We start from the raw sequence: 24,974 nt of genomic DNA on the forward strand, positions 1-24,974 counted from the left end.
ATGTGTAGACCTTGTGTGTGTGTGTGTGTGTGTGTGTGTGTGTTGACTGCGGTGTGTGTCCTCCCTCCTGGCCAGTAGCGCAGCAGTAAATTATTAATAATTCTCAGTGACAGTCGTCTGCTCTCGCGCACTGTCAGCTTTCTTTCACGTCAAACATTCTGCATCACTTCTTCTTCTTCACTGACAGAGATGAGCCCTCCTCCAGCACTGCTCCACACACTCTCACCTTCATCTTTCTCAGTCTTCTTCTCTTTGTCTGTATACAGTGTGTATGTCTTTCTCTCCCTGGTTTTGTGATCTAGCTCCTCGCTCTCATTCTCTTCTTTGCGTTTCCTCTCTTTTACAGTCTTACGATTCTGAATTGAGGTCAGGAGCACTCAGAAACCAGTTTAAATTCAAAGTCTTTGTCTTAACTTTCAGTGTCTGTGTGTCTTGGTCTCAGTGTTTACTTGGACACAAGTACTACAAGGGTTAGATTTTGGCTTGGACTCAATGTGTCCTAGTCTGATTGTTGACTTGGACACGACTGCTGCAAAGGCTTGGTCTTGACTTGGACTCATCTACTTCCCTTGGTCTCAATGTGTCCTAGTCTGATTGTTGACTTGGACACGACTGCTGCAAAGGTTTGGTCTTGACTTGGACACAACTACTGCAAAGACATGGTCTTCCCTTGGTCTCAATGTGTCCTAGTCTGATTGTTGACTTGGACACGACTGCTGCAAAGGCTTGGTCTTGACTTGGACACAACTACTGCAAATACATGGTCTTCCCTTGGTCTCAATGTGTCCTAGTCTGATTGTTGACTTGGACACGACTGCTGCAAAGGCTTGGTCTTGACTTGGACTCATCTACTTCCCTTGGTCTCAATGTGTCCTAGTCTGATTGTTGACTTGGACACGACTGCTGCAAAGGTTTGGTCTTGACTTGGACACAACTACTGCAAAGACATGGTCTTCCCTTGGTCTCAATGTGTCCTAGTCTGATTGTTGACTTGGACACGACTGCTGCAAAGGCTTGGTCTTGACTTGGACACAACTACTGCAAATACATGGTCTTCCCTTGGTCTCAATGTGTCCTAGTCTGATTGTTGACTTGGACATAACTGCTGCAAAGGCTTGGTCTGGACTTGAATGTAATGTGACCTGGTATTGCTGATGACTTGGACTTGACTACTTGAAAGTCTTAGTCTTGATTTGGACTCGACTGCTGCAAAGTTTTGGTCTTGACTTGGCCTTTGCTGCTGCCAAGTCATTATCTTGACTCAGTCTCAGTGTGTCCTGAATTTGTTGTTAGCATGGACTTGGCTACTGCAAAGTATTGGTCTTAACCTGGACTCAAGTACGGCAAAGTACCTCTTGGACGTAAATCTTAAGAGTCTTGTTCTTGATCTAGACGTGGACTCAACTTCCTTGGAGTCTTACCTTGAAGTTGACATGTCCTGGTTATGCTGGTTAATGACCTGGACTAAAACACCTCCTTTTACCTCCTTTACCTCTGGATGGGCTCCAAGACCCAAGTGTTAAAAGTAATGGTTTAATTAAACTATCTGCTTAATTCAGCCTTTAATTAAGAAACAATACCTCAATCAATTATGGTAATTGTAATTACCTGCTGATTTCTAATACTTCATTAATTTCAGAGACTGTTAAAGGTTCTTGCACAGCAACTTTCTATACGCTAGTGATATTTGAGGCGGTATACATTAGTGTAACTCGTTACTGCCTTTTACATTTTTTGATTAGCTTTAAATGGTGCGACATTCATTCGCTGAAATATTTGCAAATCCAATGCATTTATTTAATTATTTTCCCACCATACTGTAGCCTGTTTAAAGTTTTGCTAATGGTCTCGGCCAGCTCTTTTAACTGGATTTAGCCCTATGCAATTGCTGAGGAGCTTTTAAAATGACAGTTGGAAAGAGCTATAAGGTCATTTCACTCATAAAACGTGGAATAACCTCCATCAGGGCCTTCTAGTCTAGCATGGAATTTTCTAACTAGACTGGAAATGTTGCTAGAGGGGTATAAAGTCCCCCAACATTTGGCTGTTGAACGGTAGAACTGTGTTCTCTGGAATGATGGTGCTCCATCCAGTGCTTTTGGGATGAGTTGGAGTGGCAGAACTAATCATCCAACATCAACCTGACCTCACTGATGCTCTCGTGAGGCTGAACGCAATCAAATCCTCCTCACAGAAATGTTCCAACATTAAGTGTGAAGCCTTCCCAGAAGAGTAGAGGCTGTTACTGCAGTAAAGGAGGACAGACTCACTGTTAATGCCCCTGATTTCAGACGAAACGCACCTTAATTCTCGCACGTCTTTCAGGGAGGGTTACCACAGCCGAGTGGATGTTTACCACGGAAGCGTCGGTTACTTTGTAACTTATCTGTAATATGATGGTAGTTTGATCACCTGAGCAGCAATTATGGGATATAACTACTGTTCGGTGCGATACTCCCAACATTAGGCGCCGTAGTGGACATGTTTGACCTTAAGAACCACAGTGTCCTGCAGAACACAGGGTGAACTGTGGTAATCTGCAACTTCAAGAAACTACAAGCGAGCTGGTTCTTCGTCTGAGGAACATTTTTCTTTCTTCTCCTTAATTAAGTTCACCTTAGCAGCAAATACCACTCTAAAGATGTGACCTCAATTATTGGCTTTCTGTTGCATTCATTGTTTTTCTGGTGTGGAGGAGAAATGCGTCTCCGAAAAATACAAAGGAGTACCATGCAAAAGTTTGGGCACTCCAAAAGATTTCAGATATTTAACTTTTACCAAGATCCCAGACCTTAATTAGCTTGAGAGGGTGATGTTCAGTCATTTTGAGGAAAGTTTGAAATTAATTAAATATTATTTATTTAATTGACCCATTTTTTTTCTCCCTAATTACCCAACCCACAGTTAGTACTCCCCCCTACCCATATCACATGTAATACTCCCGAAACAGGGAGGGCGACAACTGCCGGCCCTCACCTCCTGCCATTGTCTCTTTTTTTCTAACTGCCATTGATGCAACATCACCAGGCTCAGAGGAAAGCGTCAGATACCCAGCTCTGATGCATCGGCATCAGAGAGTGAGGCCGTTTATACCCGCTCAGGCTCTGGCTGCTGATGCAGGAAGCAAGACCCATGATTTAAACCAGTAGAGGACCACTCAGAGCCCCTGCCATGGGCTCCCATAGACAGTTGTCCAACACTCTGAACATTAAAATAATAATTGATGATGCCCACAAAGCAGGAGAAGGCTATAAGAAAGTTGAGAGTCAAGTTGAGGTCAGGAAGACCAACAAAAGGTTTAGAGACTGCAGAAGACCTTCAGGACGATTTAGATTTAGTAGTGGTGTGCTGTTTTACTGGGCAGCGATTCTGCGTCCTCACCACAAATTTCAGCGCCCGATCTTTTGAAAGGAACATGTAAACAAGCCGAATGCATTTTGAATACAAGTCCTGTGGACTGGTTAGATCTTTTTGGCTGCATTGAGCAAAGGCACAAGATTGAACTGAGGCAGAATGAGGTTGAATTTTCTGTGCTTGTCCAGCCACTGAGAGACATGAGCGATGGAATGTGTAAATTAGCCTCATGGCTCATTGATGTGATCCATTGCAGCCTCACCTCACAACTGACAGGACTTAAAAGATCTGATGCTAACATCTTGGTATCAGATGCCACAGGACACCTTCAAAGATCTGTTGAGTAGGCTGACCTACTCGTTATTGGACAGTTGGTATTAATGATATGGCCGATTGGCATATGGGGCATTTTATACATTGAAACTTAGTATTTAGTATTTACTAGCAATTATTTAGTATCTACTCAGAATTGTTCGGTTTGTACTATGAACTATTCAGTAACTACTATGAATTCTTCAGTACCCCAATGAATTATTTTGCATCCACTGTGAATTATCCAGTGTTTACGATGCATTATTTAATATCTACTAAGAATCATTCAGTATCTACTATAAACTAATCAGAAACTACCAATAATTATATTACTGTAAGGGGTAGCTCTAGGGCAAGGCCTCCTCCTGCCACCAGGGGGAGGCCCGAGTCACCCCAGCTAGTGATTGAGCCCAATTCCCTACACCTGGGCAGTAGGCTATATAGGCACACAGATCCAGTTGCCCCACTGCTGGATCTTTTGATTCTGGTGGTGTGTGTATCTGTGTGCCTGTGTAGATCTCGAGGTGAAGGCTGAGTGTGTGTCACTCCCCTTCGTGTGTTTCCCTCCCGAGTCTCTCTCCCGGTGTCTATGTGTGTGTCTGTGTGTGTGCGCGTAGCACGCATACACTCGTGTTACAGAGGAAGGCAGGTGTCTGTCTTCCCTGGTGTGTGTGTCTGTGTGTGTGCGCGTAGCACGCATACACTCGTGTTACAGAGGAAGGCAGGTGTCTGTCTTCCCTGTAACTTCTCAGTTTTCTGGTTTCTTTTGGGAGATCCTTTTTGCTCTTCAGTTGTTTTTCCCTCCAGAGTTAAAGAGGTAGCCAGTTCTCCCCTGGCGTCCTTTGTTATTAAACCCATCTCCTTTTAAGTTTCATTTGTTGGCCGTTTTCATAACTGCCGCTTTGGTGAAGCGGCAGAGCGTCAGTCTCGTGACGCGGCGGCCTGGGTTCGAGTCCCGAGAAATTTTACTTTTCATTTCCGGTTTACCTGCTCTAAGATTGAAAGACTCTGCACTTGGGCCCGTTGGTCACGTGATCGTGGTAGCTCATTCAGTAGCGCGCCGGCCCTCCAACACGGCGGCCTGGGTTCAAACCCCGCTGTAAGTGAGCACCACATTACAGAAAGATCCAGCCAAGACATGGACCCAGCAGAGATGTTCAATCTAGAGCAGGTAAAAGCCACTCTAGCTAATCAGGGGGTGACTGTGGGGAGGCATGAGCAGGCCCTGCAGCAGATCCTTTCTCAGCTGCAGGGTCTGACAAATCTAGTAGCCCAGCACACTCCTGAACCTCCCCAGGAGGAGGCTGCCCCTGCCCAAGCAGCCATGATTCCTTATGCTGAGCCCCCTCTACCAGCCCCAGAGCGCTATGCTGGTGAACCAGGAGGATGTAGAGGGTTCCTCCTTCAGTGTTCACTGGCTTTCGAGCTGCAACCATCCCACTTTTCTTCTGAGCGTGCTAAGGTGGCATACATCATCTCTCTCCTCACCGGTAGGGCATTAGCCTGGGCCACCCCGGTGTGGGAGCACCAACCCCACGTATGTGCCTCCACGGCCCGGTTTGCGGCTGCGCTGTCACAGGCTTTCGACCTTCCGCTCCGTGGAGAAGAGGCAGGGTCCCGCCTCCTGCACCTGCGTCAGGGAAAAAGGTCGGTGGCTGAGTATGCCATCGAATTCCGCACGCTATCGACAGAGAGTGGATGGAATGCCAGCGCTCTCACCTCGGCTTTCCACCATGGTCTCGGTGAAGAGCTCAAGGATGAGCTGGCCTGCCGTGACCCTCCCACCTCCCTCGATCGACTCATTGAGCTGGCCCAACGGGTTGATAACCGTCTCGAGGAGAGGCGAAGGGCGCAGAGTGCCAAAGCCCCTCGAGCTTCTAATGGCCCACCGGCTGTCTCTGGCTCTTTTAGGGGGTTAGAGGAGCCTCCCGATGGTGGTGTCCAGCCCATGCAGTTGGGGCACACTCGCCTGCCACGGCAGGAGCGTGAAGCCCGCATGCGTGAGGGCAGGTGCCTCTACTGTGGGGTCTCTGGGCATCTCCGTTCTGCTTGCCCCGAGCTCTCTGGAAAAGCCAAATGTCCGTCAGGGCAGGGGAGACCACTGACTGACCTGACGCTTCTCCCTCGGGCCCAGGGGGTATTCCTCAATGCCACACTAGCGTCAGGGATGTTTGAGGTCCGCTTGCCTGCCTTCTTGGACTCTGGAGCAGCAGGGAACTTTCTGGATGCTGGCCTCGCCAGGAAGCTGGCCCTGCCGCTGGTCCCCTTAAGGGAGCCTATGCCCATAGCAGCTATAGATGGTCGGTCACTGGAGCCCGGGGTGGTGTCCCACCAAACCCCCCCTCTTATGCTGCGAGTCGGTCCTCACACAGAGCGGATAGTGTTTTTCATCATTAGTGCTCCCGACTTGCAGTTGGTTCTGGGTTTCCCCTGGCTCCAGTGGCACAACCCCCATGTGGACTGGCTATCTCGGTCTGTCTTGGCATGGGGGCCAGCTTGTCAGTCCTCCTGCCTCAAGGCCCCAGGGGCTTCTGTGGCTACCGACACCGTTCCTGAAGGTTTTGACCCCTTGCAAGTGCCGAAAGAGTACTGGGACCTTCGGGAGGTGTTCAGCAAACGACAGGCCCAATTGCTGCCCCCCCACAGACCTTTTGACATTGCTATCAACCTCCTCCCTGGCACTACCCCCCCTAGGGGTAGGCTGTTCTCGTTGTCGGCGCCAGAACGCCAGGCAATGGAGAACTATGTCCAGGAGGCCCTGGCTCTGGGGTTCATTCGGCCGTCCACTTCCCCAGCCGGAGCCGGCTTCTTCTTTGTGGGGAAGAAGGATGGGGGTTTGAGACCCTGTATTGACTACAGGGGTCTCAACAAAATCACCACCAAGGACCGCTACCCATTGCCCCTCATGACCTCAGCCTTTGAGGCACTGCAGCAGGCCTCCATCTTCACCAAGCTGGACCTGCGCAGTGCCTACAACTTGGTTAGGGTCAAAGAGGGTGATGAGTGGAAGACGGCGTTTATCACTCCGTCTGGGCACTACGAGTACCTCGTCATGCCATTCGGATTGATGAACGCACCCGCCGTCTTCCAGCGCTACATCAACGAGGTCCTCAGGGAGGCATTGGACAGGTACGTGTTCGTATACTTAGATGATATCCTCATCTATAGTAGGTCTGTAGACGAACACGTCACCCACGTCCGCCGGGTTCTCCAATTGCTCCTGGAGAACCACCTTTTTGTGAAAGTAGAGAAATCTCATTTCCATGCGCAGACAATCTCCTTTCTGGGCTTTGTTGTGTCCCACAACACCCTGCGCATGGACCCGGCCAAAATCAAGGCCGTGGACAACTGGCCGCGTCCAACCTCTTTGCGCCTAGTCCAACGCTTCCTTGGGTTCGCCAATTTCTTCCGGCGGTTTGTGAGGAATTTTGGCTCCGTGGCAGCCCCTTTGACTGCCTTAACAAGAAAAACATCGGGGAGGTTCGTCTGGTCCACGGAAGCCCAGGAGGCGTTCGACACGCTAAGGCGCCTGTTGACCACGGCCCCGGTTCTCCAATTGCCTGACCCAGAACTCCCGTTCCTTGTAGAGGTGGATGCCTCTGAGGTAGGCGTGGGGGCTGTCCTCTCCCAGCGGTCTGGTCCTGGCCAGAAGCTGCACCCCTGTGCCTACTTCTCTCACCGCCTCACCCCTGCGGAACGGAACTATGATGTGGGTGACCGTGAACTGCTAGCAGTAAAGCTGGCGCTGGAGGAGTGGAGACACTGGCTTGAGGGAGCAAAACATCCCTTTCTGGTCTGGACGGACCACAAGAATTTGGCCTACATCCAGCAGGCCAAACGTCTTAATCCGCGCCAGGCCAGGTGGGGATTGTTCTTCACTCGGTTTGATTTCATACTGTCATTCCGACCGGGCTCGAAGAACACCAAGCCCGATGCTCTCTCTCGCCAGTGGGAGCCCCCTCCTCAATCAAACACACCCACGACAATAGTCCCCAAAACCCGGATCGTGGCGCCCGTCCGATGGGGACTGGAGGACGCAATCAAGCGGGCTCACCTTACTGAGCCTGATCCGGGTGGTGGCCCCCCGGATCGGCTTTATGTACCCGGGCCTGTAAGGGAACGGGTGCTTCAGTGGGGCCATGCGTCTTCCCAGGCAGCACACCCAGGGACTAAGCGCACGCTCGAGCTTCTGCGGCGGCGGTTTTGGTGGCCCCGCATGGAACTAGACGTACGAGCTCATGTGGCCTCATGTTTGGTGTGCTCCCAATGTAAAGACCCCAGAACCAGGCCCACTGGTCTACTACTTCCGTTGGCCGTCCCCTCACGTCCTTGGTCTCACCTGTCCCTTGACTTTATCACTGGGTTGCCCCGGTCACGTGGCAACACGGTGATTCTAGTCATTGTGGACCGGTTCTCCAAGGCTGGCTGCTTTGTGGCTCTCCCAAAGCTGCCAACCGCTAAGGAGACGGCCGAGCTGGTGCTCAACCAGGTGGTCCGGGTTCACGGACTCCCCTCCGACATCGTGTCAGACCGTGGGCCTCAATTTACCAGCCGGTTCTGGGGGGCCTTTTGTCGACTATTGGGGGCAGAGGCCAGCCTCTCATCTGGCTTTCACCCCCAGTCTAATGGCCAGACAGAGAGGGTCAATCAAGACCTGGAGCGCACCCTCCGCTGTCTGGCCTCCTCCTCCCCGTCTACCTGGTCTGATCAACTCATTTGGGCGGAGTATGCACATAACACCCTCTGGCACTCATCCCTGGGAATGTCCCCCTTTGAGTGCCAGTATGGATATGCTCCGCCCATGTTCCCCGGACAGGAGACGGGGACGGGGGTTCGTTCGGCAGAACTGCTAGTCAGGCGCTGCCGTAAGACCTGGCAGAAGGCCCGCAAGTCCCTTCTGTCTGCGAAAGCTACTCAGAAACGCTACGCTGACAGGAGGCGGTTGCCAGCTCCCACTTATCGCCCTGGGCAACGGGTTTGGCTTTCAGCCAAGGATCTGCCCTTACGTGGTGCCCCTCACAAGCTGGCTCCTCGTTACATCGGGCCATTCAAGATCCTTCGGCGGGTCAATCCTGTTGCCTACCGCCTTGCCCTTCCCCCTTCAATGCGTGTTAACCCCACCTTCCATGTGTCCCGCCTCAAGCCGGTCTTGTGTTCCGTGGGTTCCACCGATCCGCCGGGCCCGCGTACAGTTGGCGGTGCGCCAGCTTACACTGTCAAGCGCCTTCTGGACGTCCGGCGGGTCCGAGGCGGGCTCCAGTACCTTGTGGACTGGGAGGGTTATGGCCCGGAGGAGCGGTCCTGGGTGCCCTCCCGCCACATTCTGGATCCCGGGCTCGTCCGGGCATTTCGTCAGGACCGTGCAGCTGGGTTGGGGACGTCGGGTGCCGCCCCTCGGGGGGGGGGTCCTGTAAGGGGTAGCTCTAGGGCAAGGCCTCCTCCTGCCACCAGGGGGAGGCCCCGAGTCACCCCAGCTAGTGATTGAGCCCAATTCCCTACACCTGGGCAGTAGGCTATATAGGCACACAGATCCAGTTGCCCCACTGCTGGATCTTTTGATTCTGGTGGTGTGTGTATCTGTGTGCCTGTGTAGATCTCGAGGTGAAGGCTGAGTGTGTGTCACTCCCCTTCGTGTGTTTCCCTCCCGAGTCTCTCTCCCGGTGTCTATGTGTGTGTCTGTGTGTGTGCGCGTAGCACGCATACACTCGTGTTACAGAGGAAGGCAGGTGTCTGTCTTCCCTGGTGTGTGTGTCTGTGTGTGTGTGCGCGTAGCACGCATACACTCGTGTTACAGAGGAAGGCAGGTGTCTGTCTTCCCTGGTGTGTGTGTCTGTGTGTGTGTGCGCGTAGCACGCATACACTCGTGTTACAGAGGAAGGCAGGTGTCTGTCTTCCCTGGTGTGTGTGTCTGTGTGTGTGTGCGCGTAGCACGCATACACTCGTGTTACAGAGGAAGGCAGGTGTCTGTCTTCCCTGTAACTTCTCAGTTTTCTGGTTTCTTTTGGGAGATCCTTTTTGCTCTTCAGTTGTTTTTCCCTCCAGAGTTAAAGAGGTAGCCAGTTCTCCCCTGGCGTCCTTTGTTATTAAACCCATCTCCTTTTAAGTTTCATTTGTTGGCCGTTTTCATAACTGCCGCTTTGGTGAAGCGGCAGAGCGTCAGTCTCGTGACGCGGCGGCCTGGGTTCGAGTCCCGAGAAATTTTACTTTTCATTTCCGGTTTACCTGCTCTAAGATTGAAAGACTCTGCACTTGGGCCCGTTGGTCACGTGATCGTGGTAGCTCATTCAGTAGCGCGCCGGCCCTCCAACACGGCGGCCTGGGTTCAAACCCCGCTGTAAGTGAGCACCACATTACAATTACTGTGCCCACTTTGAATTATTTACCATCCACTATGAATTATTCAATGTTTACTATGCATTATTTAATATTTACTAAGAATTGTTCAGTATCTACTATGAGTTATTTTGCTCCCACTATGAATGGTTTAGTATCGACTAAATTAGTTATTATTTTTAAATTATTATTTAGTATTGACTTTGAATTATTCCGTAACTGCTAAGACTTTGTAGTAACTGCTGCAAATTATTAGTGTTTACTTTGCTTAATACAGCAACTACCATGAACTATTCAGCATCCACTATGAATTATTCTGTATCTTATATGAATTCTAGGCCGATTGGCATATGGGGCATTTTATACATTGAAACTTACAATCGCTGTTCAAACCCCTGTTGTGCCAAAACCTCATATCTCAAAATATGGCAACTTTACAGGACAAGGAAAAAAAAAACTTGACTCAATGGAAGTCAGTGAAAAACTATTTGATTCCAAGCAGTTTTGGAGCATTTCTATTGGTCCATTCATTCTGACATTCTGATACAATGTAAAGAACAATATTAACATGAGGTGAAAAGGTGGCTGTGATAATCTAGTACACATAGGACACGTTAATACCTTAGGACCCCTGTTCTGCACCCGTATGAAGTGTGTGGATGGGTGTGAAAAGGAGAGCTTGGTTTTCTAACCTTTAATTTAACCAGGCAGGTCGTTAAGTACATGGTTTTATATAGAATAACAGCCGAACAGCAGAACAGAGCAGAACCTGGTGTTTGAGCCTCCGCTCTGCACGTGCAGCATTGTGGGTAATGTAAACCCATTACTGCCGCTGTGTGCTGTTGGTTTGTTTTCTCCTCTCCGGCTGAGTCAGGGGGAACGATCAGACCCTGTGTAATGAAAGCACTTATCAAAGATTTGTCTGCTGTACAATAAAGAAGCGAGTAAAGAGCTGTTAGCTGAAGAACAGAACTTCCAGTGCCATCGTTCACACACACTCACACACACTCACACACACACACATCCCTCTGCAAACACCAGCACAAAACAGTCATAAAACATTCTCGCCTTCTGCAGACATTGTTTACTCTCATCACACACACATACACCGTATCTCTGTAGCCCCTCAGTCTCAGTAATATCTGATATGCTATATGGACAAAAGTATTGGGACACCTGCTTATTCATGGGTTCTTCTGAAATTAAGTACATTAAAAAAGAGTCCAGTTTTGTTGTGAGGATTTGATTGCATTCAGCGACAAGAGTGTTAGTGAAGTCAGGAAGTTGGATATTCACCACCCCACCTCATCCCCAACTCCCCATTTTATCCAGAGAGTATTGGATGGAGCACCAACCTGCTTGGAGGCTTTATATCCCTCTAGCCCACGCCTGGCATAAGGCATGGTGCCAATAAAGTCATGTTTATCTGCTCCATCTGTAGAACCAGATTTATACAACAGACAAATTCTTCTCAGCTTTACATGTTCGTAAAGGTGGAGCCTGGGAATGATCTCCTCATCACCTAACATTAACTGCTCATCAGCAGACTGAATAAGAACGTTTTTGGTCAATGGGTGGAATGATTGATGGTGTGTTTTCAGTTGTGTTATGAATTATTCAGTATTTACTATACATAAGAATCGTTATAATACCCACAATGAATTATTTAGCATCCACTGTGAATTATCCAGTGTTTACTATGCATTATTTAAGATCTACTAAGAGTCATTCAGTATCTACTATAAACTATTTAGTAACTACTATGAATTATTTAGCTTCCACTATAAATTATTCAATGTTTACTATGCATTATTTAATATTTACTAAAAATCGTTTAGTATCTACTATGAATTATTTAGTCTCCACTATGTATTATTCTGTATCTAATATGAATTGTTTGAAGACTTTGTAGTAACTGCTGCATATTATTAGTGTTTATTTTGCTTAATACAGTAACTACCATTAACTATTCAGCATCCACTATGAATTATTCTGTATCTAATATGAATTCTTTGTATCCAAAGACATTCCAGTAGGAATAAATTAAATATTAATTTAGTCCATAGCCTCTGATCTATTCATAATTTATTTAGGATTTACTGTGAATTGTTTGTATCTACCATACTCAAACACACCCAGAGCGGTGGGCAGCCAACTCCAGCGCCCAGGGAGCAGAGAGGGTAAAGGGCTTTGCTCAACAGTGGCAGCTTGCCAAGCCCGGGAATCGAACACACAACCCTGTTATCGATAGCCCGGAGCTCTAACCACTGAGCCACCACTGCCCCTATAAAATTTAATTTTTCAGTATTTATTATGAATATTTCAGTATCCACTATGAATAAGTAAGTAACTGCTGTAAATAACAGTGAATGATCTTCTGTGACCCTAGTATTTACGATCTTAAGTTAAAGGAGTAAGGAGTTGAGGTGTGGGGACACACATGCAGACAGTTTAACTGGGTAATGTTAACAGTGCTGGGTGTCAGTCAGGTTCTCACCTACAGTGTTGTAGAACCTGGGCCATAATAACTGAGCCTGCTACCTCATCCCAGCTCATTTGTTATCCTGTAGAAGTGGCAAACACATTTCAGGGTCATAAACATCTTTATAGCAGCAGCAGTTACGCATGTGTGCCGCTCAGCGAGACGAGTGGAGTCTGAAACAGGCCTGATTGTTAAACCCTGGCCGTCTAGCTCGTGATCTACGGCTGCTTAGATAATTTGCCTCGTTTAAATTTATATCTCACTGTAGGTGACGGCCTCTCGAGAGCTGCCGGAAATCAATTTCCCTCCAAAGCTCTCAACGAAGTTCTGCTCATTTGCATGGCAGGAGATGCATCCTGCTGATGAACAAGTTCTTCTGAAACTGGGTTGATTTTCTGCATTTCTGATAGACTGCTCTGGTCTGTTTATGTAGTATTGGACTGTTTATGTCGTATTGGACAGCTGTGTAACTTCTCTGCTGCGTTCTCTTCACTGGCTTTCTGTAGCTGCTGTCTGCATCAGATTCAAAACCCTGATGCTGGCCTACAAAGCCAAGACTGGACCAGCCCCTCCATACTTGATGGCGATGGTCAAAAGCCGATCTGTACCAAGAGCCCTTAGAGCTTTAAGTACGGCTCGGCTCGACCCGCCATCCCTTAAAAACCACGAAAGACAAGCGTCCAGACTTTTTTCTGTCCTGCACTGAAGTGGTGGAACGAAATTTTCCTGGGTGTCCGAACGGCAGAGTCGCTCATTGTCTTCAAACGCAGACTGAGGACCCACCTCTTCCAAGAGTACTTGGGTGAAGAGTAGTGTCGAGTGTTGTGGTCTCTATACTGACTTCTGTGTTTAGTAGTATCTAAGCTTAGAGGTCTCTTTTGGATCCTAGTCTATATAAACTAACTAAGGGTATTTTCTGAGGAAACAGTGAAGCACTTTCTTAAGGCACTCTGGATAAGATCGTCTGCTAAATGCCTTCAATGTGAATGTAAATGTAAATTGACTGAACTACCATACTCTTTAAAGTTCTTCATAGTGTAGAGTAGGTGTTCCTGACCTTCAGTCTCAACTGAACCCCTTCAGCCTACTGGATTTGCCATTTATTATTTATTTATTTATTTTTTATATATCAGTAGTTTAATATTGTATATAATGTCCACTGGAGTCCACAAAATCAGTTTGTTTATATATAAACTACATGTCCAAATGTTTGTGGACATCAAGTAGAACCTTTGGGATGAGGTGGAGTGGTGGTGAATATCTAACATCCTTACCTCAGTTACGCTCTTGAAGCTAAATGCAATCAAGTGCTCCAAAATCTAGTAGCCTTCTTCCCTGGAGAGTAGAGACAGTTACTCCAACAGAAGCAGGATTGATTTCGCCTTGATTTCGAAAGAAGCAATGAATGAATGAAGGAGTGTTTTAAACTGGACTGCTTAAAATAAGGCCCGACCAATCAGAACAGAGCTCTTTTACTTGTATCGTTCTTAATGTCACAATGTCAACAGCTTGTTTAATTTTGAGAGGTAAAGAAAGGCTGGAGAACAGTTGTGTGAAATGAAGTGTTTTTGGTTCATGGATCTGCACAAGACTTATGAAAAATGATATAGTAAAATTATAATTATATATAAAAAAATGCAGACCCTTTAAGAACCAAATGAATTTATCTATTTATTTGTTTATTTATTTACATTTCTGAGGCTTTATGTGTTGATTCTGAATGTTAAAAATAAGCAGAAATTAAAAATAATAATATAAGAATTCTTTACAAGCTATTTGTAATCTACTTCACACCTGGTTAAAATGTGATGCACATGTGATTCATCCAGTCAATATTGAATAGGTAATTATTGTATTATTACATTAAACAATGTAAAGAAAGTACAAGTATTTTAACAATGTTTTGGACAGTGTGAATCTGTCAGTTGCCGTTTACATTGATTAAGAATAAACCAATAGAAATGCTGTAAAATGACTTGCAATTAAATCTTTTTACATTGACTTCCATTGAATATTCAGAAGATTTTTCCTTCTCTCGTAAAATTGCTGTTTAGGAGATACAAGGTTTTTGTGTGACATAGACAATGTGCAGAGTGGCTCTATTAAGAGCTTTTCATCACTCAACGTCCTTAGCAGATAGAGATCAGTACACAAGCAGCCACCAGCAATGCAGGCAGCTCCATATAAACAACAGTCTGAGAGGCCGAACCAGGGTCAAACCCACAATGCGACAAGAACAGCTCCGAGCCATGATGTGAAACCCATTGAGTTCCAGATGGGAGAAACCAAACTGTGGAACCTAAACTCTTGCTTTATTTTGTGTCCACAGAAAAGAAGGAGGTGACGCAGAGTCTGGAGAACTACACGTCCAAATGTCCAGGAGGGATGAACGTCATCACACTTCCAGATGGACTCAAACTGCCCCCGGTTCCATTCACTAAACTGCCCATTGTCAGGTGAGTGGGATCCTCTGGACCCAACAGAGCTGCTCTACAGCCAGAGACAACATGGTTCTAGAGCACAGAACACAACACAGTACAAGAACACTAAAAACTGGCACGGCTCTAGAGCAATAAAACATGACTGTGTTCTAGAACAGAGCAAAGCGACACCAGCTCTACACCAAAAAGCAGGGCTCTGACATGCAGAACAAATCTAGACCAAAATATCAAGCACCACAGTTCTACAACGCAATGCAACTTGGTCCTAGAGCAGAGCAAGCATGACACTAAACATTCAGTTCTAGATCTCAGGTGAACAGTAGAACACAGTTAACTACAAATATGCAGATCATGCAGATGTCTTCTGTACAACATCAGGAGAATTCGACCCTTCTCCTCTAGAGAGTCGCCCAGGTGCTTGATGAGTCTCTCGTCACTTCAAGACTTGACTACTGCACTGCGCACCATCAGGCTCCTGCAACTTATCCAGAATGCAGCGGCACGGGTCATCTTCAAAGTTCCTAAATTCAGCCATGTCACTCCACTGCTGGACTCTGGCCTACAAAGCCAAGACTGGACCAGCCCCTCCATACTTGATGGCAATGGTCAAAAGCCAATCTTCACCAAGAGTCCTTCCAGCTTCAAGTACGGCCCGGCTCGACCCGCCATCCCTCAAAATCCACGGAAGACAAGCATTGCACCAAAGTTGTGGAATGAACTTCCCCTGGGTGTCCAAACGGCAGAGTCACTCACTGTCTTCAAACCCAGACTGAAGACCCTCCTCTTCTGAGAGAACTTGGGTGAATAGTAGAGTACTATGGTCACCTTACTGACTTGTGTTTAGTAGAGTCTAAACTTAGAGGATCTTGGAATTATTAGTCTATTTAAACTAGCTGAGGTTTTTCTTAAGTAAACAGCAAAGCATTTTTGAAAGTCACTCTGGATAAGAGCGTCTGCTACATGCCCTAAATGTAAATAGATCAGCTCTGAGATGGTTGCCTTTCTTGAACACACAGAAAATAATAATTTTAGATCACAAATGTGGCACAAATGTGGTTCTAGAGCTCAGTGCTGGGGGCTTTATTACCCTGCTAGCCCACACCTGTTGTTAGGCATGGTGTCAATAGGTTATGTTTTTCTGCTAAGGGAGTCCTATTCTATTGGCATTACTTCTTTTTAGGGGACTAGAAAAGCTCTGTGCGTGCATTTGCATGTTTGTGTCAGCAGCTGACGTAGCTGTATGCATTCATTAAAAGGGGTGTCCACAAACATTTGGACATATAGTGTATCTGCTTGGCCTCTGGCACATGTCTTTGTTCAGCTAATCGTTAATCAGCTAATGATTAGCCCCAGGATGTAGTTTTACCTTTCTGGGACTTTTAACTAGCCTGGTCCTGATGCCCCCCCCCCCACACACACACACATCTTACAGTTTATGGAGCAGTAAGAGAAAGTGGAAGTGACTGGATGGCAGTAGGGATGGTGGTGTTGGATCTGGAATTTAAACTGAGTTTATCTGGAGCATTTTATTTCTGCAGAGAGTAAAGGTGACTCGAGATCCCTTCATTTCCCTTCACAAGTCGCTTGATTGACAGCAGGCCTTTAAAAAGCTTAATAAATGAATAAATTAGCCGGTGTATCTTTAACAGGACTACCGCACAGCGAATCAGAGCGAGGTCTGCTTATCACTCCTCCACAGGGCTGCAGTGTTAACCACATCGCCAATACAGTGACAGGGACACCTGGGGAGAGAATATAACCTGTGTGCGGCTCTTTGGTCACACGTTTGAGTTTCAGCAGTTTCTCTGGCCTTGATCGGCGCTCTGCATTACCTTCACTCGACTCTTCAGCCTCAGCGACCACTGCCTGACCCCATTGCTTGGAATGTACTTTTATTTAACTTTAAGCACTGTTGGCTGTTGGAAAGGAGGGTTGGACATATTGCCCCCCCCCCCCCCCACACACCTTTTCTCCCAATTTGGATCTGCCTATGAATCCATCCATTCCTAACTTCCCCAGCACTAGCAATGCTTCCGACCCTAGGAAGGTACTGACTTGGCACACGTCTTCTCCTATACATGCAAAGCCAGCCGTTGCCTCTTTTCGAACTGCTGTTGGCGTTCGTGGAGAAAGGCTCTGGGTGCACTACACCAACTAACAGACGGCTGTGCCTGCCAACTTGGCCTAAGGTGTGATTAGGGGAGAGACTCCGGCTGCCGATGGCAAAGCAGCATGGTTCGGGATTCTGACTCACGACCTCTGGGCCACGGTGGCTGTTTAGTAGACCACTGAACCACTTGGAGCCTTAGGGCTGGAAATATTTCTGAAATGAAGTAGATTCATAGAAAGCTTGAAATAATGGCTGGAGACCCTAGACACATGTAGCTTGTGAGGGAAGCCTATACATCACCAGTTAGGCTACATCACCACATACTTTCCCCAAACTGTGTGGAGGTGTTAAGTAATCTTTAATAGATTTGATTCGGTGGTTTCTGCCAGTGTATGACTCACTGCTATCTGTTGACATCTACTAAAATATGTTACACAGCTAAACACAGCAGCAGCATCCTGAAGTATCTGCTTCTTCTGGCAGTGGAAACCTTCAGCATGTGGTGGTTACCGTATACTATCTCTTGCTGTATCAGGAAATCGTAAGAGAAATCAAAATCTTCAGGGAAGCTGAAGCTTAGGAATCATTGGACCCTCCAACAGTTTTTCCTTCATTTCAAGAGCACCTTAACCAGGAAGAATTTAAGCCTGTGTTGTGTCTCCTGAACTTGAGCAAGCTCCGGTTTCTGTGGGGTAAAGTGATGGATTTAAGGGTCTAATGGACCACTGAAGAACCATTTTCTTTGGTTTAGAATTCCCTCCATCTTCTAAACTTTCCTCCAGATTTTGTGGGTCCCAGTTGTTGGTGAGTCCAAGTTGTTGAACTTTAGCCTTTAAGGAACCCTTGAAGAACCGTCTTTTGTCTCCTGAACTGAAGTGTTGGATTTTAGGGTCTAAAGAACCCTTGTAAAACGCTTGTATTTTCTTTAGGTATGAATTCACTTCATGTACAGTATTAGTAGGCAGTATTGTGTCTCCAGAACCTGAGCAAATTGACTGATTGCTTAATTTTCTGTGGGGTAAAGTGTTGGATTTTAACATCTAAGGGACCCTTGAAGAATAATTTTCTTTGGTTTAGCTCTGAACTCCCATCCCGTACAGTGCTAGTAGACATTATGTCTCCTGAACCTGAGCAAGTTGACCAATTTCCCCGGTTTCTTTTGGGTAAAGTGTTGGATTTTAGCATTTCCTGATGACCACATGTTCATCTGTTTTTCTGTTCTTCACTAAGGACCCTTTGAAGAACCCTTTGTTTAAATGTATAGTCACGTCCAGTACAGAGCCAATGGACAGGGTTGTGTCTCCAGAACTTGGGCAGGTTGACAGATGTCCGCCAATCTGCTGCTTCGGCCATGCTCTCTCCCTCTCTGTTCACTGTGTCTATCCTCCCCTCGCTTCGTCCCTGAAATGGAGGAGTGGATTTTACATGGCAGTTTGATTGAGCGTGTGCTTGTGAAATTAATTTTAATGAGTTCTCTTCTCTTCTCTTACTGTTTAAGGAATCATTGTCTGGCAGGCGGCTCTGCTGTGGCGTCAGTGTTCTGCCACTTGTGGACTGTGAGATTAAGGAGTTCATTTAAAGCGATAATTTTACAGAGCGCTCCTCTCATCCGAAACGTACTTTCAGAACTGGCAGTAAAAGGAAGAGGGTTTGAAAAGTGTCTTATTGGAAGTTTTCTCCATAAATCTTTACCAGACAGATGCTGTCCAGATGCACTCTATTGCTCAAAGCACATCTGCACAAATTTGCTAAAGAATGATATTGCAAAAGTATTGATATGCAGTTAGGCCCACAAATATTTTGACAATTTACTTGATTTTGCTGCTTTGTAACATATTTCTTGGACTTCCTGGGACTTCTAGGATCTCCTAGGGGGTTTCAGCACTTCAGATTTTCGGTACTCAGAATAGTGTAATAAAAAAAAACATCAAGTGAGTGGCAGACAGTTCTGCAGCCTAAAACACCTTGTTGATGAGAAAGGATCAGTGGAGAATAGTCTGACTCGTTAGAGCTGACAGGAAGGCTACAGTAACTCAGATAACCACTCTGTACAACTGTGGTGAGCAGAAAAGCCTCTCAGAATGAACAACATTGAGGAGAATGGGCTTCAACAGCAGAAGACCACGGCGGGTTCCACTTCCGTCAGCCAAGAACAGAAAGCCGAGGCTACAATGGGCACAGGTCACCAACACCGGACAGTTAAAGACTGGAGAAACGCAGCCTGGTCTGATGAATCTGGATTTCTGCTAAGGCTCAAAGATGATAGGGTCAGAATTTGGGCCACAATGGATTCAAGGATTTGAGGATTCAATGAGACTTTATTGTCATTCGCATCACATGTGGTACATGGGGTGGAGCGAAATTAAGATCTCAAGGGCCCAGTTAGACCCATAGAGCAATTATAAATATATAAAATAATAATAATTAAAAAATCTAGAATATAAGAGGGCTAAAACAGAGATTTAAGAAAAGTTTAAGTAGCAGCAATCTAATCACAACCAGCCAACCAGCCTTGTTTGAACAGTCCAGATTGATGGAGGTGATGGAACTGAATGGGGGACATTTTCTTGGAACACCTCAGACATTCATAGCATCAGTCATTGATTGAATGGCACAGTTTTTATGTGAGCATTGTTGCAGACCGTGTGCATCCCTCATGACCACAGTTTAACATCTTCTAACAGCTACTTCCAGCCTCAAACTGGTTTCATAAACTTGACAATGAATGAGTTTAGTGTTCCTCAGTGTTCTTCTGTGGCCTTCCCACAGCTTTGGGATGTGGTAGAACATGATATTTGCAGCAAGAAAGTGCTCCTGGAAAATCTGCAGGGATTCCGTTAGGCAGTCATGACAGCATGGGCCAGAATCTCAAAGTGTCTATGTGCAGTATTGAGGTTTTTCCGTTCTTCTTCTCTTTCCAGGTCTGTGTCTCTGCTGAACCTGCCCGCGAGTCTCCGGCCTCATAAAGTGAAAGGTCTTCCCGGTCAGGGTGTGACGTCAGCGAGCCCTTTCATCTACTCCCCCATCACCATGCACAGCAGAGGAGACGAACGCACCAAGAAGATTGGTGCGTTAGCTAAGCTTTCCCTCTCTCAAAGCATCTTTCTTCTAAAACCACCTAATTCAAAGGCCTCTTTTCTGTGTTGAATGATGATGGCATCATTATGTTTGTAGTTTCTTAAAAGCATTGCTGTGGTAAATGACACGGTCCGAGTGTTGCATAGTGAGTGATGACGTTGGGAGGCTTTAGTGATGAAGTACTAAAAGACGATTTGTGCTTGAAGCCAGCAGTACACTTCAGACTGTAAGAGAAGAAGGCACAAGCGAACTACTGCCAAACACACTGATGCTCGAACAGGTAAACATGTCTCTCGCTCTTCACTGCTGGAGCAGTAGACAGGGGCAGGTCACAGGACAATCAATGTGTGTCCATCGTTATCTTAAAAAAAGCTTACTGCCAGATTTACAGTCTGCACTCATCATATACATTGATCAGCCATAACATTAACACCGCCTGCCTATTACCGAAAAGGTCCCTCCCCCGCCATAACAGATCTGAGCATTCGAGGCAGGGACTCCACAAGACCTCTGAAGGCGTCCTGTGGTATGGCACCAAGGGTGGGGCCTCCATGGATCTCATTACTGAGTCTTGGGTGCTCATGATGCTGTCGCTGGTTCACTGCTTGTCCATCCTTAGAGCGCCTTTGGTAGGTACTGACCACTGTATACCAGGAAAAAAACCCACAAGACCTGCCTGATGTTTTGGAGATGTTCTGACCCAGTTGTCTAGCCATCACAATTTGGCTCTTGCCATCTTTCAGATGCTTACGCTTGACCATGTTTCTGGCTTTTAACTCATGACCTTCAAGAGCTGACTGGTCACTTGTTGCCAGCTTTACAGAAAACCAGAAATAAGACAAAAGAGAATGTAAAAAAAAACATAATCCCAAGTCAGCAAGCCAAGAAGCAAGAAAAACTCCCTCAAACTGAAGGTAGAAACCTTGGGAGAAACCAAAACTCTGGTCAAAACCACTTATAAACTATTAAAACTATTAAAAAAGCACCTTATCGACACAAAAGTTCAGTGTTGTGCTGGGGTGTACGTCTATAATTGTAGGTATGCTTAGCAGTAGTGGTAATAGTAATTATATTAAACTTAATGATGATGCTCAGAGTCCATGTAAACTTTTAATGTAATTAGTGAAGGAGATTGGACAACTGGTCCGAGGCAGGTAGCAGTATGCTGTAGACAGTAGACTGCAAACTTTTTTGAACTTGTCCGTAATGTATTTGTGGATGCCAGCATTGCCTCACTGAGTTGGTATTTGTAGGTATACTGCTGGACTCCTTCTGTTTCAACATGCTCCACAAGTTCACAATAGGGTCGCAGTCAATGGGATGATTGCAGCTGTACCATGATTTCCTCTCATTTTATGCCCAGAGCAGCAAAGAAGTCAGTGGTGCTTTTTGCAACAGGAGAAGGATGCGTTGTCCTGCAGTGAAATAGTTTTTATAGGTTTATTTAGGATTATATAGGTTTATTTATAGGTTTATAGGTTATGCTGTGGCAGGAAATGGTCAGTTAGGAACTCTATGTATATTGTAGAGGACATTTTGACACCCTCAGCTCCCTGTATTTGGGACTGAATCGTCACTCTGCCACCTTCTTGCTGACGACACAGTCTTGCTGGATCAAGACTGGACTGTGACCACCTGTTCACCAATCAGCCATAACATTAGCACCACTGACAGGTGAAGTGAAGCATTGACTATCTTTGTCTACAGGCAGAACATCTCCCAAACATCAGACAGGTCTTGTGTTTTTGTACTGGTATGCAGTGATCAGTACCTACCAAAAGTGCTGCAAGGAAGGACAGGCGACAGGATCATGGGAACCCAAGGCTCATGGAGTCATCACCTCACAACTTACAGGACTTAAAGGGTTTTAGGTCTTAGACACCTTAACAGGAAACCTTCTTGTCTTGAATGGTCATATTTATTGTGGTGCCCTATTAGGCATGTGGTGTTAATGTTATGGCTGATCGTTGTGTGTGTATATATCTTCCTAAGCAGCTGTGGCTTGGATGGTATTGAACCTTCACATCAGTGGTTCCCAACCGTGGTCCTTAAGGGTCCTTCTCCCAACACGCCTGATCCGGTGAATCTGCTAATGAACAAGTGACCTCAAAGGTGCCGGGCAGAGGTTCCAGTTCCTGCTCCAGGACCAGGGTTAGGAACCACTGTTGAGTGAGTGGTAGAACATGGTAGGTTCAACTGTCTGAGATCACCAAAGCATCTTTCAGATGATTTTGGCAGTTTGACCTAGTTCCACCAGCCTCACACTGCAGCTGAAATCTGTGTGTGTGTGTGTGTGCGTGCGTGTGTGTGTGTGTGTGTGTGTTTTGGACTACACGTCTCAGATGAACTTTTTGTCTTCTAATTTTGCAGCGAGTGTGGTGTTTATTTTGGCGTGTATTTTTAGATCTGGAGAGCGCTGCAGTTTGGCAGCCGTGTGCTCAGGACAGATGGCTGTTCTGCATGAACTTTCTGCGGCTTCTTGAAAGAAATAAAGTTGCCCGGCGGTCCGCTGCCAGCTTCGCTTGCTCATCCCAAGCTCCTGCTGCCAAGCGAAGAGAGGACGGGTCTAAGATCAGCAGTGATCTGTTGCGAACGCGTCGGTGGTGTTTTCTGTGGTTCTCTGTCCGTGGTGGAATTCTTAATTTAGCTTTGTGGAGCTTGTGATTTTCCTGCTGTCCTGAATTCTGTATAGTGAGTGACGAGTGTGACGATCTGCGTTCTCTGGCCAGACATCTGTGTGGAACCTAAGGCTCACTACCCACCAAAGCTGTGAGGGCACCTAGCTTTACAAAGCGCTCTCAGTACTCCTTTGGGATCCTCCTTCATTATCAGCTTGCAGTAAATGAACAGAAGCTCTGTTTAAATGGTTTCCACTGAGAAGAAAGGATGTCTTGGCTCAGGAATAGTACTAAGCTCAGCACTACGGCTTGGGAAAGAGAGGTGTCGGATTATTGTTGTTTAGGCTAAGCCTGCTTTTCGTACTACTGCATACCGAGTGTAGTAGTGTACATTCTCTGGCCAGATGCTTGTGTGGAACCTAAAGCTCACTGCCCACCAAATCCATGGGGACTCATAGCTTTCAGTACAAATTAAATTAGCAGAAGCTGTTCAGATGGTCTCCACAGATTATTAAGATGTGAGGAACGGTCAGGTTTCCAGGATTCAGGCACTTTAAGTTCACAGGTTGTGTGTTGTGTGCTTCCAGACTAATGTAGGGGACTAACGTTCTCCTCTGGTGTGTTTATGCCTCAGGATGATGGCGAGGTGTTTGAGTTGTGGGCGTGATGATGTTTTCTGTTTGTAGTTATTTGTTTTTTGCACTTCTTGGCTCTTCCTCCTGATTCAGAGCTCTGTGTTTTTTCCACCAGCAGCGATTACTGAGATCCTTCATGTTTAAATCATCAAAGTGAGGAGAAAAGTGACACAGTGTCAGCCATGTCTGATGCACTGCTCCAATTTACCCCAAAACACACACACACACACAGCACAAATGCCCACTGTCCTGTCTGCAGCCCCCACGGCACGGCGGAGTGAACGCAGGCCCTGCATGGGTGTCGCGCTTTTAATCATTTCAGTTATTCATGCTGTAGCTTTGCTCTGCTCTGCCAGAGCGCAGTGTGTGGACCGCTAAAGCCACCGTCCCCCAACCTGGGTACTGCAGCCCTGCAGAAGAGGACCATTCATTTTCTTAACAGACAGGAGGACACTGAACACCAGTACCAGTACCAGTTTCTAATAAAGTGGCCAGTGAGTGGAAGTACAAGGCTGGCGTTTCTAATAAAGTGGCCAGTGAGTGCAAGTACAAGGTAAGTGTTTCTAATAAAGTGGCCAGTGAGTGGAAGTACAAGGCTGGTGTTTCTAATAAAGTGGCCAGTGAGTGGAAGTACCAGGCTGGTGTTTCTAATAAAGTGGCCAGTGAGTGGACGTACAAGGTAAGTGTTTCTAATAAAGTGGCCAGTGAGTGGAAGTACAAGGCTGGTGTTTCTAATAAAGTGGCCAGTGAGTGGAAGTACCAGGCTGGTGTTTCTAATAAAGTGGCCAGTGAGTGGAAGTACCAGGCTGGTGTTTCTAATAAAGTGGCCAGTGAATGGAAATAAAAGGTAGTGGGTTTATAATAAAGTGGTCAGCGAGTGGAAGTAAAAGGTAGGTGTTTCTAGTAAAGTGGCCAGTGAGTGGAAGTACAAGGCTGGTGTTTCTAATAAAGTGGCCATTGAGTGGAAGTACAAGGCTGGTGTTTTTTAATAAAGTACAAGGTGGGGGTTCTAATAGGCAGGTGAGTGAAAGTACAGAGTAGGTGTTTATTAAAAAGTGTCAGGTGAGTGTTGTCTTTATAGTCCTCTGTTGAACGGTGGGTGTTCATGTTTTTCCTGCATTCTGGCTGTTTTAGTTGCCAGAGAGCAGAGCTGAGTCACACACACACCAGATGTCTCTGGGGAGAAAACCTGTATCAAAGGGAGACACACACACAATGTATTTTACATACACACTCTGGCACGTGTGTGTTTCTCAGCCCGTCAGCTTAACAACTGTGTGTGTGTGTGAATGTGTGTACTGCATGTTGAGTTCTATTGTATACAACACTTATCTGACCTTTTACCTCTCTCTCTCTCTCTCTCTCTCCCATTCTCTCTCTCTCTCTCTCTCACTCTCGCTTTCTACCCTCTCTTTCTCGCTCTCTCTCCACTGCTTCACCCCCCTCTCTCACTCTGCACACTCTATGATCCCCCCTCTCTATCTTTCTCTCTCTCTCTCTCTCTCTCTCTCTCTCTCTTTTTCTCTCTCTCTCTCTCTCTCTCTCTCTCTCTCTCTCTCTCTCTCTCTCTCTCTCTCTCTTTTTTCTCTCTCTCTCTCTCTTTCTCTATCT

The 24,974-nt window shown here is 46.5% G+C and overlaps 1 protein-coding gene across 2 annotated transcripts in view; it reads left to right on the forward strand.

The window, feature by feature from the left end:
- Positions 1–24,974, forward strand: part of trappc9 (trafficking protein particle complex subunit 9) — a 316,053-nt gene that overhangs the window by 42,099 nt on the left and 248,980 nt on the right. For both annotated transcript variants that reach the window (XM_072674281.1, XM_072674282.1), the window contains 2 exons: positions 14,811–14,937; positions 19,954–20,099. In XM_072674281.1, coding sequence (XP_072530382.1) covers positions 14,811–14,937; positions 19,954–20,099 — 273 coding nt within the window. The remainder of the gene's footprint in view (positions 1–14,810; positions 14,938–19,953; positions 20,100–24,974) is intronic.

The sequence above is a fragment of the Salminus brasiliensis genome, chromosome 2 (genome assembly GCF_030463535.1).
Source record: "Salminus brasiliensis chromosome 2, fSalBra1.hap2, whole genome shotgun sequence".
NCBI lineage: Eukaryota > Metazoa > Chordata > Actinopteri > Characiformes > Bryconidae > Salminus > Salminus brasiliensis.